At 65.7% G+C, this 13,441-nt stretch overlaps 1 protein-coding gene across 5 annotated transcripts in view; it reads right to left on the bottom strand.

The window, feature by feature from the left end:
* Window positions 1–42: 42 nt before the first annotated feature.
* Window positions 43–13,441, bottom strand: part of C9H1orf159 (chromosome 9 C1orf159 homolog) — a 37,557-nt gene continuing 24,158 nt past the window's right edge. For 2 of the 5 annotated variants that reach the window (XM_058304700.2, XM_058304699.2), the window contains exons 2-10: window positions 13,083–13,171; window positions 8,407–8,482; window positions 6,354–6,452; window positions 6,040–6,105; window positions 5,703–5,837; window positions 4,725–4,750; window positions 4,615–4,645; window positions 1,849–4,267; window positions 43–1,511 (exon numbers count right to left, since the gene is read on the bottom strand). In XM_058304700.2, coding sequence (XP_058160683.1) covers window positions 4,173–4,267; window positions 4,615–4,645; window positions 4,725–4,750; window positions 5,703–5,837; window positions 6,040–6,105; window positions 6,354–6,452; window positions 8,407–8,482; window positions 13,083–13,154 — 600 coding nt within the window. In that variant the 5' untranslated portion in view covers window positions 13,155–13,171 and the 3' untranslated portion in view covers window positions 43–1,511; window positions 1,849–4,172. Of the gene's footprint in view, window positions 1,512–1,848; window positions 4,268–4,614; window positions 4,751–5,702; window positions 5,838–6,039; window positions 6,106–6,353; window positions 6,453–8,406; window positions 8,483–13,082; window positions 13,172–13,441 lie in introns of those variants that run through there. The other 3 variants (XM_058304697.2, XM_058304698.2, XM_058304701.1) reach the window with 3 other exon arrangements.

Raw genomic sequence — 13,441 nt, 5'->3', positions numbered from 1 at the left:
TCCCTTTCTGGTAACATAAAACAGAAAAGATGCCACTTGAACCACTTTTAAAAATAGTTTATTTTCAATTGTGGTAAAATATACTTGATATAAAAATCACTTTAACCATGTTAAGTGGACAGTTCATTGACATTAAGTGACACTATTGTGTAATTTCGCCACTATTTCCAGACTCTTTTCATCACCCCAAACCAAAACTCAGACTCATCCAGCAGTAAGTCCCCATTCCCCCTCCCGATACCCCATAGCCGTGATTCTGCATCCATATGAATTTGTTTATTCTAAGTATTTCTTATCGCAGAGATCACATAACGGCTGTCCTTTGTGCCTGGCTTGTTTCACTCAGCCTGTCGAGGCTCATCCCTGCTGCAGCTGGACGAGCACTCTGCTTCTCTTTGCAGCTGAATATTAATACGTTGCAGGATGGACCACACTTTGCTAACCTGCTCCTCTGCTGGTGGACACTGGGGTTGCTTCCACCTGTTGACTATTGTCAATGATGCTGCTGTGAACATCGGTGTGCAGACACCCAAGTCCGTTTCCAAATCATTTGGATATATACCTCGGAGTGGAATTGCTGGGTCATATGGTCATTGTTTAATTTTCTGAGGAACCGCCGAACTAATTTCCACATTGGCCGCACCACTTTATAGTCCCACTAAGAATGCATGAAGGCTCCAATTTTTCCACATGCTCTCCAACACTATTTTCCATTTAAAAAAATAATAGCCATTCTAGTGGATGTGAAGTAGTACCTCATTATGCTTTATTTGTATTTCTTTAATGGCTAGTTATGTCAAGCATCTTTTCATATACTTATCAGCCATTCGAGTAGCATCTCTGGAGAAGTTTTATTCAAACCCCTTATTCATTTTTAAGTTGGGTTGTCTTTTTGTAGCTGGGTCGCAGCCATTCTTTCTGTATCCTGGACACTGGGCCCTCATCAGATGTGCAGTCTGCAGGGCCCGACCTGGCCTCGGCACACTGGACGGGCAAGCGCCACGCCCCAGGCCCAAGACAGTGGACAGAGGCCACACCTGCATCTGCGTGCATGTCCCCCTGCACCGAGGCCAAGTAGACCACTGGCCATCTCCAGAGGGGTCTGGCCACCCTCAGCTGCCTGGACCAGCACCACCGGCCCACACCTGGGAGGGTGTCCTCAGCACAATCCGCGCAGGCCGGCCAGGTCTGGGCCTTGCCGGGGAGCACCAGGTCCCCGGGCGGGGGCAGCTTGTGGGTGCACACGTGGGTCCCCGGTCAGAGCCCTTCAGCCACAGGGGCGACAGCCTTGTGGGCATTCTGGCCATTGCTCCAGGAGGGCCTGGCCCGAGGAGCTGGCCGCAGAGCCGGGGTGGACAGAGCCAGGTCCCACGGGGCCGGCGGGGGGCAGCCCAAGCGTGCAGGAGCCCAGAGGCGCTTTGAGGCAGGTGTCGAGGCACAGCGTTGGTCCTGGCTGCTGAGGGGCAGGGCAGAGGCGGAGCCGGAGAGGAGGGGCGCGGCCAGTGGGTGGGCTGGGGACAGGGAGGGAGATGGGGGCGGCTGGGGGAGGGAGCTGAGGGCCCGCTTGGGGGTGCAAATCCCCGGACGCGTTGTGGGTGACACCCTGTGGGTGTGGGTGGTGCCTGAGTTGAGGGTCCAGAGGGTGGGACCCAGAGGAGTGGCTGAGGGAAGGGCCCCAGTGGGGGCCTGGGGGCCCTGGGCCCACCCAGAGGAGGGCGAACGCTGGGTGGGCGGCTCGCCCTGGTCCCACACCGTTTTACATTTCCAGATTTCCCCCCAAGTACAAGCCCGGTTGGTGCCAACATGAACTGCTGTTCCCAGCCCCCTCTGGCCGCCGGCTCCACCTACCTTGTCCACGGCTGCACGCGAGGGCGGCACGAGACCACGGGACGTCTGCAGGTGCCGCGCCACGGGCACAAGGCACCTCTGGGGAGTCAGCAGCCTGCAGGTGCCGGGGGCGCTGGGCTGGGGGGCTGCGCGGGGCTGCCAGGTCCTACGCCCCAGCCCCAGCCCCAGGATCCGGGGGGCAGCTGTCCCTCCGTTCCCATGGGCTGGGGTTCTGAGTGGGCACCCCTCCCTGGGCACCCCAGCTGGCCGCCTACACCAGCCCCTTGGACGCTGCGCCTTATCTCCCCCTCCCAGGACCCACCCCTGCCGTGGGCCCCAGAGGGGACGGGCCCAGCCAGGCCTGGCCCTGCTGTGTCCCCACTGAAGACAAGAGGGAGGTCAGAGTGGGGCCCTGACAAGCAGGGCGAGTGTGACCGGACAGAGCAGCCTCGCTCGGGCCTGGGGCCACCCGCTGCCCTCGCGCTACCCGCACCCCCCTCACTCGTGGAGAGCCTCCACCCCACCCAGTTGGGATGGGCACGGGCCTGGGGCCACAGCCGGGGAAGTTTCTGGCTTCTTTGAGAAGAGGCTGTCCCTGCTCAGGGCTGTCCAGGAAGGTGTGAACCAGCTGCACCCGTGACCCCTGCTGGGCGGGGGGCTCCTGAGGGGTCCCAGCTGGGGGTCAGCCCAGCCTGCGGCCTTGGGGCCACTGCACGGCGCCAAGGAGGCGGTGCCCACTGAGGCCCGCCCTCGCCCACCGGCTCCTTCACCCAAGCGCCCGGCCCAGCCGGCCCCCAGGAAGCGGCCCTCGGGGTGCCCTGATGCACCTGACCCAGCAGCGAGGACAGCGCCGCATGCTGACCCGCGGCCCCCGCCCTCCTGCGGCTCCCGGTCCCTGGGCCCTTGTGCCCTGGCTCTGGGGCCTTCGTGGGTCCTCCCGCCGCCAGCGGGTCTGCCCGGAGCTGAGGAGCCCCCCCAGGGGGACAAGCCCCTCCGCCTCCCAGCCCCAGGGCTGCTCGGCACCCCCAGGGATCCGAGTCCAGTCGGATGTGTCTGAGAACCCGAGAGCGGGTTCTTGGGCCCCGGCCTGTGCTCTGCAGGGGCACCTCCTCCAAGGGCCTGTGAGCTGAGCGGGGAGGGGCTGCTTCCCTGCTGTGCAGAGGGGCGGGAGGGGCTGGAGGGAGCAGCCCATCTGGACGCAGCACCCCACCACCGCCCTTGCCTAGAGGACAGCCAGGGTGTGTTCCCCAGGACCCCCACACGCTCGGCAGGGAGGTTGCGGGCCCTGGGGCGAGCTGCCCGGGGGCCACTCCCTAAGCCTTGGCCGCCTCTGTGTGACGCAGGCCCTACTCGCCCCCGTCCCCGTCTCTGGCAGAGACATCTGGCCTGCACTCAGGCCGGGCCTCCCGCGCCGCACCCCGTCTGGGCCAGAGCGTCTAGAGCAGCTTCCTCCATGTCACGTCCTTGGGTCGCCTGGAGCCCCACACAACGCAGAGGTTAGGGGGTCACGACCCAACCGGGCCCGAGAGGGCATGCTCAGGCCGCGGCCCTGTGCTGGGGGCCCCTTTGCAAGCAGGTTCTCTGAGGATGTCATCAGCAGGTGAGGCCGGAGCCAGTGGGGGCCTGGAGGGCACGGGGGAGGGGATGCGCTGGGCGCGGTGTACCCTCCTCTGTGGGCCTCCAGCCTCCGACCCTGAGGGACTGCGACCCCTGTCTGCCCAGCCGCCGGGCTGCTCCCAGAGCCCGAGGCCCAGCCGGGGGCCAGCGAGTGAGAAGCCTGCGCCCACCGGGCAGGGCCCCAGGCCTGGCAGCTGGACTCCAGGCCAGCGGCCCCCACAACAGGACGGGGATCCTGTGTTTGTCGCAAGGGGGGGAGCACTGTGGGGGGTTGTCCAAGGACGGGGACGCTGTGACATACTTTTCTACAAAAATGCATTTCCGCTCAAACACAGGCGAGTCGATAGAAACAAGGAGCCGTGACCACGGCCTCGCGGGGTTTCCGGCCGCAGCCCTCCTCCTGGCCAGCCTCCAGCCGGGTGCTGCGGCAGGGCAGGTGAAGGCCTCGCTCTCTGGCCTCACAGCCCCTGGGAGCAAACGGGCGCCCCACCTTGGGGCTGCACACCTGCGACTTGCCCCCACCCGGCCGATCTGAGCTCCGGCCGCACCCCCTGGGTCAGCGAACCACAGAGTGCAGGGGGGTGAGTGTGGTGAGGCCAGAGGCCCCTGGCCGCCTCCAGCGGGGGGCTCGGGTCCGGGGCTTCCCCAGGCCGGTGGCGCCGGATCCTGGTGCTGCCGTGTGGGGAGGGGCGGGCGCCGTCTGCTGGACGCGGTCCTGACGCTCCTGGCTAGACGCTGCTGACACGGGCCTCCGCCAAGGACACGGCCGCAGGGTCTGTGGACCTGGGGGGCCGCTCACGCCTGACGTAGCGCGGCTTCCGAACTGGAACGGCCAGACAGGCTGGTCAGGGCCCGGGCTGGGGGGCCCCGAGAGCGACCCTGAACACTGCGTCCAGGAGGAGCAACGCTCCTGGCCGGTGGTGCCCGTGAGGGCTCTGAGGGGTGTGGGGTGTGGGGTGGGGCGGGCACAGGTAGGGGAGCGTGAAGGGGCACGGGCCGTGTCGGGGGGTCTGGGGTATGGGGTGGGGGCGGTGGGGCCACCCTGCGAGGGTCCCACGACCACACCGTGGAGGTGGAGGGGGCTGGGCAAGGGTGCCACGCAGCCCGGCCCTCGTCCTCGCAGCTCCCAGCCCGCCCTGGGGCCACACCTGGCGGACTGGGCGGACTTACCTGAGGGCTGTGGGGCAGGGATCATGGCTGCCTTGAAAGGGAGAGAGGCAGTGAGGAGGGCCGGAGGGCGCGTGCCCCACTTCCCGACGGCGGGGACGGGGTCTACTTACAGCTTCGCCAGGCTGCAGGGCTGGGGCTGCGGGGAAGGGAGAGCGTCGCCCAGGCAGGGCCCTGGGCTCACAGGGCCGGCCCACGCCCTCCGCGCCAGCAGGCCCCGCCCTGGAGCTCCGACCCCCACGCGCGCCCTCTGCACGGAGCGGCGTGCTCCCTCTTTCCCCAGGTTTCTCAGCCATGTTTGGTCCGGCCAGCCGGACCCCGGAGGCCACTCAGGGCAGCGGGTACACAGGCAGGACCACCCTGTGCCCTGCCTCGGCCCAGCGCCCGGCCGCCCCGGCTCCTCTCCTCACCCGCCGCTCCAAGGCGCTGTGGGCACAGAAAGGTGGGGCTGGGGCCCAGGCAGAGGCATGCGGGGGGTCCCTCCTGCCTCCTGTGTGCGGCCCCCAGCGGCCGGCTGGCCAGAGCCCAGTGGACAGCAGTCCTAGGACCCGAGAGCCAGCAAGAGCACAGAGCCCGGTGGCCACAGGCTGGCTCTGGTCTCGCTTACAGTCCACCAAGGGGCGAGAGCCACTGGCCGCACCTCCATGTCAGGGGCCAGTGGGGGCTGGAGGCCAGGGTGAACAAAAAGTGGGTGCTGCATCGGGAGTGGCTCCTGCCCAGAAACCTGCACACCTGAGGGGCCACACCTGAGGGGCCACACCTGAGGGGCCACACCTCAAAGAGCACTGCTGAAAGAGCACTGCTGAAGGAGCACACCTGAGGGGCCACACCTGAGGGGCCACACCTGAGGGGTACAGAGTTGCAATATGTCTCTTCAGGGGAGGGGCAGGTGCAGCGTGGGGCCCACCTAGGAAGCTGGGATAAGTGAGCACCCTGCTCCCTGCCGGCCCTGGCCGCCCTAAGGGTGGGCGCTCTCAGCCTCACGGCCTGCCTCTCGGCCCCGGCCCGGCCCTAGAGGTGGGGGCAGCAGGAGACCCGCCCCGGGGCCGGTCCCCAAAGCAGCATCCGCGGGGGTCTGGCGAGGGAGGTACCTTTGTGTCTTCTGTGGAGGGCGCCGGGGAGCTTACTGGTGCGCTTGAGGTAGAAGAAGGCAGCCACGGCGATGATGAGCACGGCGCAGACCAGGAAGGTGCCCAGGAAGAGGGAGGCCGCCACGCGGGGGCCGCCTGCGACGAGAAAGGCCGCGCAGGGTCCGCCTGCCAGGGCTCAGGCGGGCCGTGGGCGGGCTCGGGCTTCACAGCGAGGGCCGCGGCGGGAGGTGAGCCACGCTGGCCCTGGCCGCACAGACAGGCCGGAGGCGGGGACCCGGGGCTTGGGGACCCCCTGGCCAGCGCGAGGCCCTGCTCCCCTGCGGAGCCGGAGACTCACCGGGGCGGGGCGGCCTGGGCGCCCCTGCGCTTCTGTTCACGGGGAAATGCACTCCGCGGCCGGCGGCTGTGGGGGAGCCCCAAGGGGAAGTGAGCCCCGAGGGAGAAAGGGCGGAGGCTCGGGAGGTGTGGCCCTCGCCCAGCGGCTGAAGGAAGCCATGTGCGGGGGGAGCTGGGAGGGTACAGGAGAAGAGGGACTCCTGGGAGGGGCATGCAGGGGGTCCTGGGGGATGCAGTGGGGGTCCCGGGGGACGGACGGCAGCCTGGCGGTGCGGGGCCCACCCTGCGGCCACCCCTCCGCCCACTGGTGCTTACGGCTCCGGCACTCAGTGCTGCCGTTGGTTGCCGGGAAGGTCCCGTTCCTGCAGCGCAGGCAGCGGGCGCTGCCGTCCTCGGCCCAGTCCTGGTAGCAGCCTGCGCGGAAGGAGCGTGAGGAGGGGCACGGCACACTGCGCGTCTGCCCAAGGACTCCCACTCAGACCCCAACGCGCTCTTCTGACTGTCGGGAGGCGCGGGCACTCGCACGGGGAGCCTGGCAGGCCCTGGGAGCACTGTCGGCGCGTCACGCCCCTCCTGGACACTCGCCAGGCCGCGGCCTGCTCGCCCTGTGCCCTGGGGTCCGTGGTTCACGCTCTGGACTGGCCCTGGGGCCGGTGCCCTTGCCCGAGCCTCACCACCGTCCTGGCTCCTGGACACGGCCGTGACGTCGCACTCGGCACCCCTTGCGCGGCCGCCCTGCGTCCCCCCCGTGTCGCCCCTGCTCCCAGCTCCCCTCAGGGTCTGTCCTCGAGCTTCCTCCAGGGACTGTCCCTCTGCGCCCAGCCCGCCCTTCCCTGACCCCGCCAGTCCCCACCTCCCAGTCCTGGGGGCCCAGGGAGCCGGCCACTGCTTCTGTGGACATCGTGCACTGGCCACTGGTCAGGCCGCCTTCCCGGGCAGGACTGCGTCTCGCGCCTTCATTCTTCCAATTCCCCAACACCCGCGGAGCCCGACGCGGGGCGGGGGCTAGGCCGCCGCCTGCCTTCCTGGTGAACCCCACTGACCCTCCGCTCCCTGACCTAGGCATTTCTGCCGACAGCGTGCGAGGCGGGCACCACGCGGACCCCAGGGAGGCCTGGGGTGGGCACGGACCTCGGCGTGACCGAGGGGGCCCGCCGTGCGGTGGACAGCCCCAGGCGGGAAAGCCCAGGCCCCTGCGCGGCGTTGCGGGAGGGGACAGGGCAGCGCTGACCCCGAGGCTGCTCTCGGGTGGGGGCGCGTCAGGTCCAGCGCCGCACACGGGTTTCCCCCCCTGGCCCACATGGCGGCCGCCCCCCCGGGGGCAGAGGGAGAGCGGCCGGCCCTGCGCGGGGGCGCCACACGCTCTGGCTCCCCGCGGCCCCTCGCCGTCCTCTAGTACTGACCCCCACCCAGCGGATACCACAGGCGTCTCCTCACCCGGGGCCGAGGCACCCTAGACGGGGGTCCAAGGCGGGGGGCGTGGCCCCGCTCCGGAGACCTTGCTTAACGCAGGGACAGGAAGTTCCCCAAGAGCCGCCCCCTGCAAGGCCACCCCCTCCCCAGAGCCACCCTCGCCCTGGAGCTGCCCCACCACCCCGCCCCCTCCACAGGAACCCCCTCCCCAGAGCTACAGCCCCCTCCAAGGGGGGCGGGTTGCCAAGGGGAGGCAGAGCGCCCTGCTGAGACCCCCGCGGACAGCACCAGCCCAGACCCCAGGGTCTGCAGAGGCAGTGGCGGCCAGCGCCCTGGCCCACCCGTCGTCTTACCCCAGCTGTCAGCCTGGGGGTGCCGGGGGGGCGCTGCCGCCTGCACCGGGCCCACCGCCTGCCCACGGCTCACTGCCCCTCGCCCCGCCCTGCCCAGGCTGCCCTGGCCCCGTGACTCCCTCACAGGGACCAGGGCTCAAGTGCGCTGTCCTCCCAGGCCTGAGACTACATCACCCGCTCGGGTTCCTCCCGCCTGGGGGGGGCTGGTCTGAGACCCGAGTGTCCAGGCATGTGTGAGCGTGAGTGTGCAAGGCTGAGTTCATGCATGTGCGAGGCACCCGTGTGCACCCATGTGTGATGGCACGGGTGGGCACGTGTGTGTGCACAAGTGTGACGAGTGTGTCCGTGCCCATGTGCCTGTGTGGACGTGTGGACTGCCCGCCTGTGCACGCGTGTCCATGCCTGTCAGGCGGGCTCGGGTGTGTGCGTGTGCACCTGAGCATCGTGTGTGCGTGTCTAGCTGTGCGCACGTGTCTAAGTGTCGTGTGACAAGTCTCCGTGTGGCACGCGTGTGTTCCACCGCCCGCCCGTGGCCCAACACCCGGGCACAACAGCTCAGCTCCGGGGCTCGAGCCACTCTGGGGTCTGCCAAGGCCACTGACCTGGGCCACACAGGCCTTCGTCCAGGCAGGTAGCGTTGACGTCCACCACGTCCACACAGCATTCCGGCCGCCGGACCTGGGGAAGGACGGTGGTGAGCTTCAGCCTCCACCGAGGGGCTCTGGCCGCCCTGGGGACAGGATGCTGAGCAGCCCCGTGGCGTCAGCCCCCCTCGGCCCAAGTGTCCTTAGATGGTCAGCACTGAGGGACCGTCCCCTGCTGGCCAGCAGGACGGGGAGCGCTCACGAACGGCATGCCCAGTGACTCCAGCGCCAGGGGCGGGGAGGGTCCAGGGAAAGCCAGAGCCCGGGGAGGGGCAAGACCCGCCGCCCACCCTCGTCCTCTCGGCGCCGGCCCAGCCGTGTCCCCGGCACCTGCCTCCTGCCTCCTTGGCAGCCCCGTGGGGCAGGGGGTGTCTGGCTGTTCTGTGTTCTGAGACCCCACACTTCACAGCGGGAGGTCGTGCTGGACAGAGCTGGTGAGCGCAGACCTCCCCGCGCTCCCTTCACGGCAAGGGCCCTGCCGCGGCCGCTCAGCGTCAGGACACAGACCCCAGGGACCTCCCGACTGCAGGCGCGGGCCGCACGCGCAGCTGCCCCGCAGGCCGGCGCCACCAGGGGCGCCCGTGGAAGCTCCCAGGCCGTGGGGCTCTGTGTCCCCACCGCTCCTGCACTGCTGGGTGCGCCCCGCGGGCTGGCACTCCCCCCATGCGGGCTCACCTCAAACAGGCCGCAGTGTGGCCCTTCTCCACCCGGGGTCCCCCAGGTGGGAGCACCCGCTGCCCGGGGTCCCCCAGAATACCCGCTGCCCGGGGTCCCCTAGGTGGGAGCACCCGCTGCCCGGGGTCTCTCTGGTGGGGACAGAGCCGTCTCCTGCTACCACCTCTCACTGGCTGAGCTACAAAGCGCCACAGGTGGACACGGGACAAGTGTTTCAGTCAATGAAATAATTCACATTAGTTGCCAATTTGCCAGACTGTGGCTTTGAAAATTTACATGTAAAACTCAGTGCTAATTCTAAGGAGCCATTCATAGGAATAAGGAACGCTCTTCTCTGGACTACGATAAAATATGAACATGAACTAGTGGCCCTGATCTCCTTGGTGAGCGGCAGGGGCCCAGGAGACCCTGGAGTGAGGCGTCTGCTCTGTGCCCCCGACGGGCTTGGAGTCCGGGGCTTCCAGCCCAGTCACCCAGGCCGCAGCGGAGAGGCTGCTCTCGTTTCCAGGCTGCTAAGCAAATGCCACAAAATGGGTTAAACAACGGGAACTTATTCTCTCATAGTTTTGAGGCTGGGAAAGGCCAAATCGAGGCGTCATCACAGCGATGCTTTCTCCCCGGAGGCTGGGCGCCCTGGGCGCTGCCGGCGACCCCGGCTCCCGTCCCAGGCGACCGCGGAGGCTCCTGGCCTCGTCCTTCGGTTCCATTCCCTGTGGCTTCCCGCTGTGTGTCTGGATTTCCCTCACAAAGGCTCCAGTAACAGGATTAGGACTCGCATGGCTGAGATGGGCCAGTCCTTAGCAGAACCTCGTGGAAAGGTCCTCCTTGCAACGGGCTCACACCCACAGGAGTGGCCTGGGTTTAAGAACACGTTTTTCTGGGATATACAGTTCCAAGCTGGCACACTCCACCCTCTGGACCCCAGAAGGACGTGCTCTCTCAACACGTAACGTACATCCATTCTTTCACGATATCCCATAAGCCTTAAGTCGTTCCAGAAACAATGCTCGGTGCAAAGTCTCCCCTAACTCGGTTTTCGGTGTGGTCTGTCCTGGCGCAAAACGCTTCTGTCTATGGACCTGTGAAACTTAGAGAACAAGCGATCTGCTTCTACGGGAGGAACTGGTATAGGACAAGCGTTTCCATTCCAGGACGGGGAACCTGGAAGGAACACGGGGGTCCAGGTCCTAAGCAGGTCCGAACGCTGCGGGACACGCCCCGTTGGGTTTCAAGGTCTGACGGCACCTACTGAGGCAGGCCTTGTCCTCCGGGCCTGATGGAGCCGCAGCCCCAGCCCTGCCAAGCACCTGCTCCACGGCCACGCTCTCCCTGGACGCTGCGGTGGAGGCGGCACCTCTCTGAGCACTGGGGTGGTCGCACTATTCCTGAAAAACGGGGGGATGTTCTGCCCTTTCCAGTGGGAGGGTTCACTCTCTGTGCCCAAGATGTCTTCAGTCCAGACCTCGGCTTCTGTGGTTCTGCCTTTCAAGTCACCCCTCCTTATATCTGTCCCTTTTCTGTCCACTTTAGTCCAGGTTGGCAGTGGTTCTGGTCATACAGAGCTCGTAAAAAACTTGTCAGTTTCCCCCTCCCCCACCCTGCTGTTTTCGCTGTCTGGGTCCCTTTGCTGTGTGATCTTCTGCATCTATTTCTCTTTTTGTCTTCTCATCTCTCTTCTCTAGGATTCACCAGGACTCGATCCTGGGGACCTCCGATGTGGATAGAGGTTTCCTGTCACTTGCACCACCTCAGGTCCTGGTCTCTGCTGTGCTTCACCTTGACCCTCCCCCTCGTCTCTCTTTTGTTGCGTCGTCATCTTGCTGCGTGACTCACTTGCACGAGCACTGGCTCACCACACAGGCACTCGGCTCACCGTGCGGGCACTTGGCTCACCGCACAGGCACGCTTTCTCTTCTTTTCACCAGGAGGTCCCAGGGATCGAACCAGGATCCTCCCATATGGTAGGTGGAGGCCTTGTCACATGAGCCACATCTGCTTCCCAAAACTTGTTGGTTTTGTGTGGACTACACAGGGGTCGAAACCCTCAGACAGCAGGACTGCCCTCGGGTCCTTCCTGGATTTCCATTTCCAACCCTGCCTTGCATGGAAACAGCTGGCTGGTTCCATGCTCAGCTAAGACCCCACATGGGCACTGTTCTCTGAGGACTCACTGTCCAGAAGCTCAGAATTTTCCAAACCATCAATTTGTGGTTTCTTTGTGCCCACAAGTTCAGTTCTCAGCTTGTCCCACTTCTCTTGCATTTTGCTATAAGCTGCAAGGAGAAGCCAGGCACTGTCACATTTAGTCTGGAATCTCCTCAGCTAAATATCTAAGTTCATCACTGTCAAGTTCTGCCTTCCATCTGAAATTGGGACTAAATTCTGCCAAGTTCTCTGCCACTGTAAAACCGGGCTCCCCTTTCTCCTCGCCTGCGGGGACACTTCCATCGTTTCCTCTTATGCCCACCAGAAGCACTGTCGGTGTCCAAGCCCTGGGCCTCTTCCGTCTCGCGCCTCAAACACTCCCAGCTGCCCCCCCCCGCGCCCCAATTCCAAAGCCACTTCAGCACTTCTGGTGCGCGCAATAGCAGCACCCACTCTCCTGGTATCAAAATCAGTTTTAGTTTCCAAGGCTGCTCAAGCAAACATGAAGTGGTTCAGAGAAAACATGGGAAAAGTTATTCTCTGATGGTTCTGAGGCCAGAATGAAGGTCCAGATCGAGGCATCGTCAGGGCGTTTCTCCCCGAAGGCTGGCGCTCCGGGGTGCTGCCAGCACCCCGGCGTCCGTCCAGGCCACGCTCCTGGCCGCTTCCTCCGGGGTTGCTTCAGCTCCCCTCCCCGTGTCCTCTCTCTCTCTGAATTTCCTTCTCTTGTGGAGACTCTGGTGACAGGGTTGCTCCATCCTGACCGAGGCGGCCACACCTCACCTGGGGTCACCTCATCAAAGGGCTCTCACCCACGGGCTGGATTCGGTCTAGGAACGTGTTTTTTCTGGGCTACACACAGCATCACATCGTCACGGCAGGTCTGTCTGCTTCACGGATAATCTCTGCATTTCCCCCACAGAGGGGGCCCCCCAGGCCAGCTTCATGGGGACAAACTCCAGGGTGTGCCGTTTCCTGGGGCTGGGCCAGGGGTGGGCGGAGGAGGGGGCTGGGGAGGGGCTGCCGAGGGCAGGGAAGAACCGCTGCTCAGGTCTGCGCAGCTCGCCGTGGGCAGGGCGAGGAAAGGAGGCGCAGCATCCACCGCCAGGGCGAGCGCGCGCCAGCCTCGGCCAAGCAGTAGGGGGCGCGTCCTCCCGGTTACCCCCTCCTCCCCTGCGAGGGCCCTGAGGCAAGGCAGAGGCAGGGCTGCTGGAGCCCCGGGCCCCACGTGGACGCCGGTCCCGGCAGCGGCTCCGGCTGACGGGCCACATGGAGGTGACCACCTCGTGGCTCCCAGGCCAGCAGGAGGGTGCTTTCTGGGCATGGCTGGGGCCTCCACCGGCGATCACAGTGATCACAGCTCAGCACGCTGGGTAAAGCTGGGCCCCCGAGGTGCCTGTGGGGCTGGACCCCAGCTCCCGAGGACCCTCCCCAGCGTGGACCCTGCCTGTGGCCTTGGGTGTGGACCTCCCGCCCCTGGAGCCAAGGTCTCCCATCCACTAGGGCCCTGGGCAGGCAGCCAGAGCTGCCGTTGGCTCTAATGGGGATGGCTCTGGGGAGACCCCGCGTCAGCCTCGGCAGCAGGTCCCAAGTACCTGCTGCCCCACCGGGCACCAGGGCAGAGAGGCAGAGGATCCCTGGGCCCCGTGCCTCAGTGGTCTCCAAAGGCTGGAGGAGTCAGACCTCTGGGGGAGGGCTGCCCTGCCCTACGCTGCTTGAAGGTGTGGGGTCCTGGCCGCTTCTGGAACTGGCCGTGGGGACAGAAATGGCCGGGGCACTCTAGCTCCACGCTGCCACGTGGCAGAGACACCTACCGCACTTTCTGTGGACTTGCCGGCAACTTCCACCAGAACTCCAGCCAGGAGGATGGCGTGCGGGAGAGCCATGTCTGAGGAAGCTGCGTCTACAACAGAAAGAGGAGGGCACTGTGGGCCCAGAAGGCGGGAGGGACTCACCCGCCCCTCCAGGACGAGGCTGCGCCCCTCCAGGGCTACCTGCGGGGCCAGGACTGCCAGCGGCAGCTGAGCGCGCCGAGACCTGCCCGCGCCGAGCCCTGCCCACGCGCTGCCGGCTGTGATCGAGGCAGCAGGTTAGACTCCACTGCTGGCCGCGTCAGAACCTCCACGCAGGCCGCGGCTCTGCCTGCAGAAACGCGGGTGCTACCGCTGCACTT

Source organism: Dasypus novemcinctus, chromosome 9 (genome assembly GCF_030445035.2).
Source record: "Dasypus novemcinctus isolate mDasNov1 chromosome 9, mDasNov1.1.hap2, whole genome shotgun sequence".
NCBI lineage: Eukaryota > Metazoa > Chordata > Mammalia > Cingulata > Dasypodidae > Dasypus > Dasypus novemcinctus.
The sequence above is the reverse complement of the archived record's forward strand: the minus strand, read 5'-3'. Positions and strand labels throughout refer to the sequence as shown.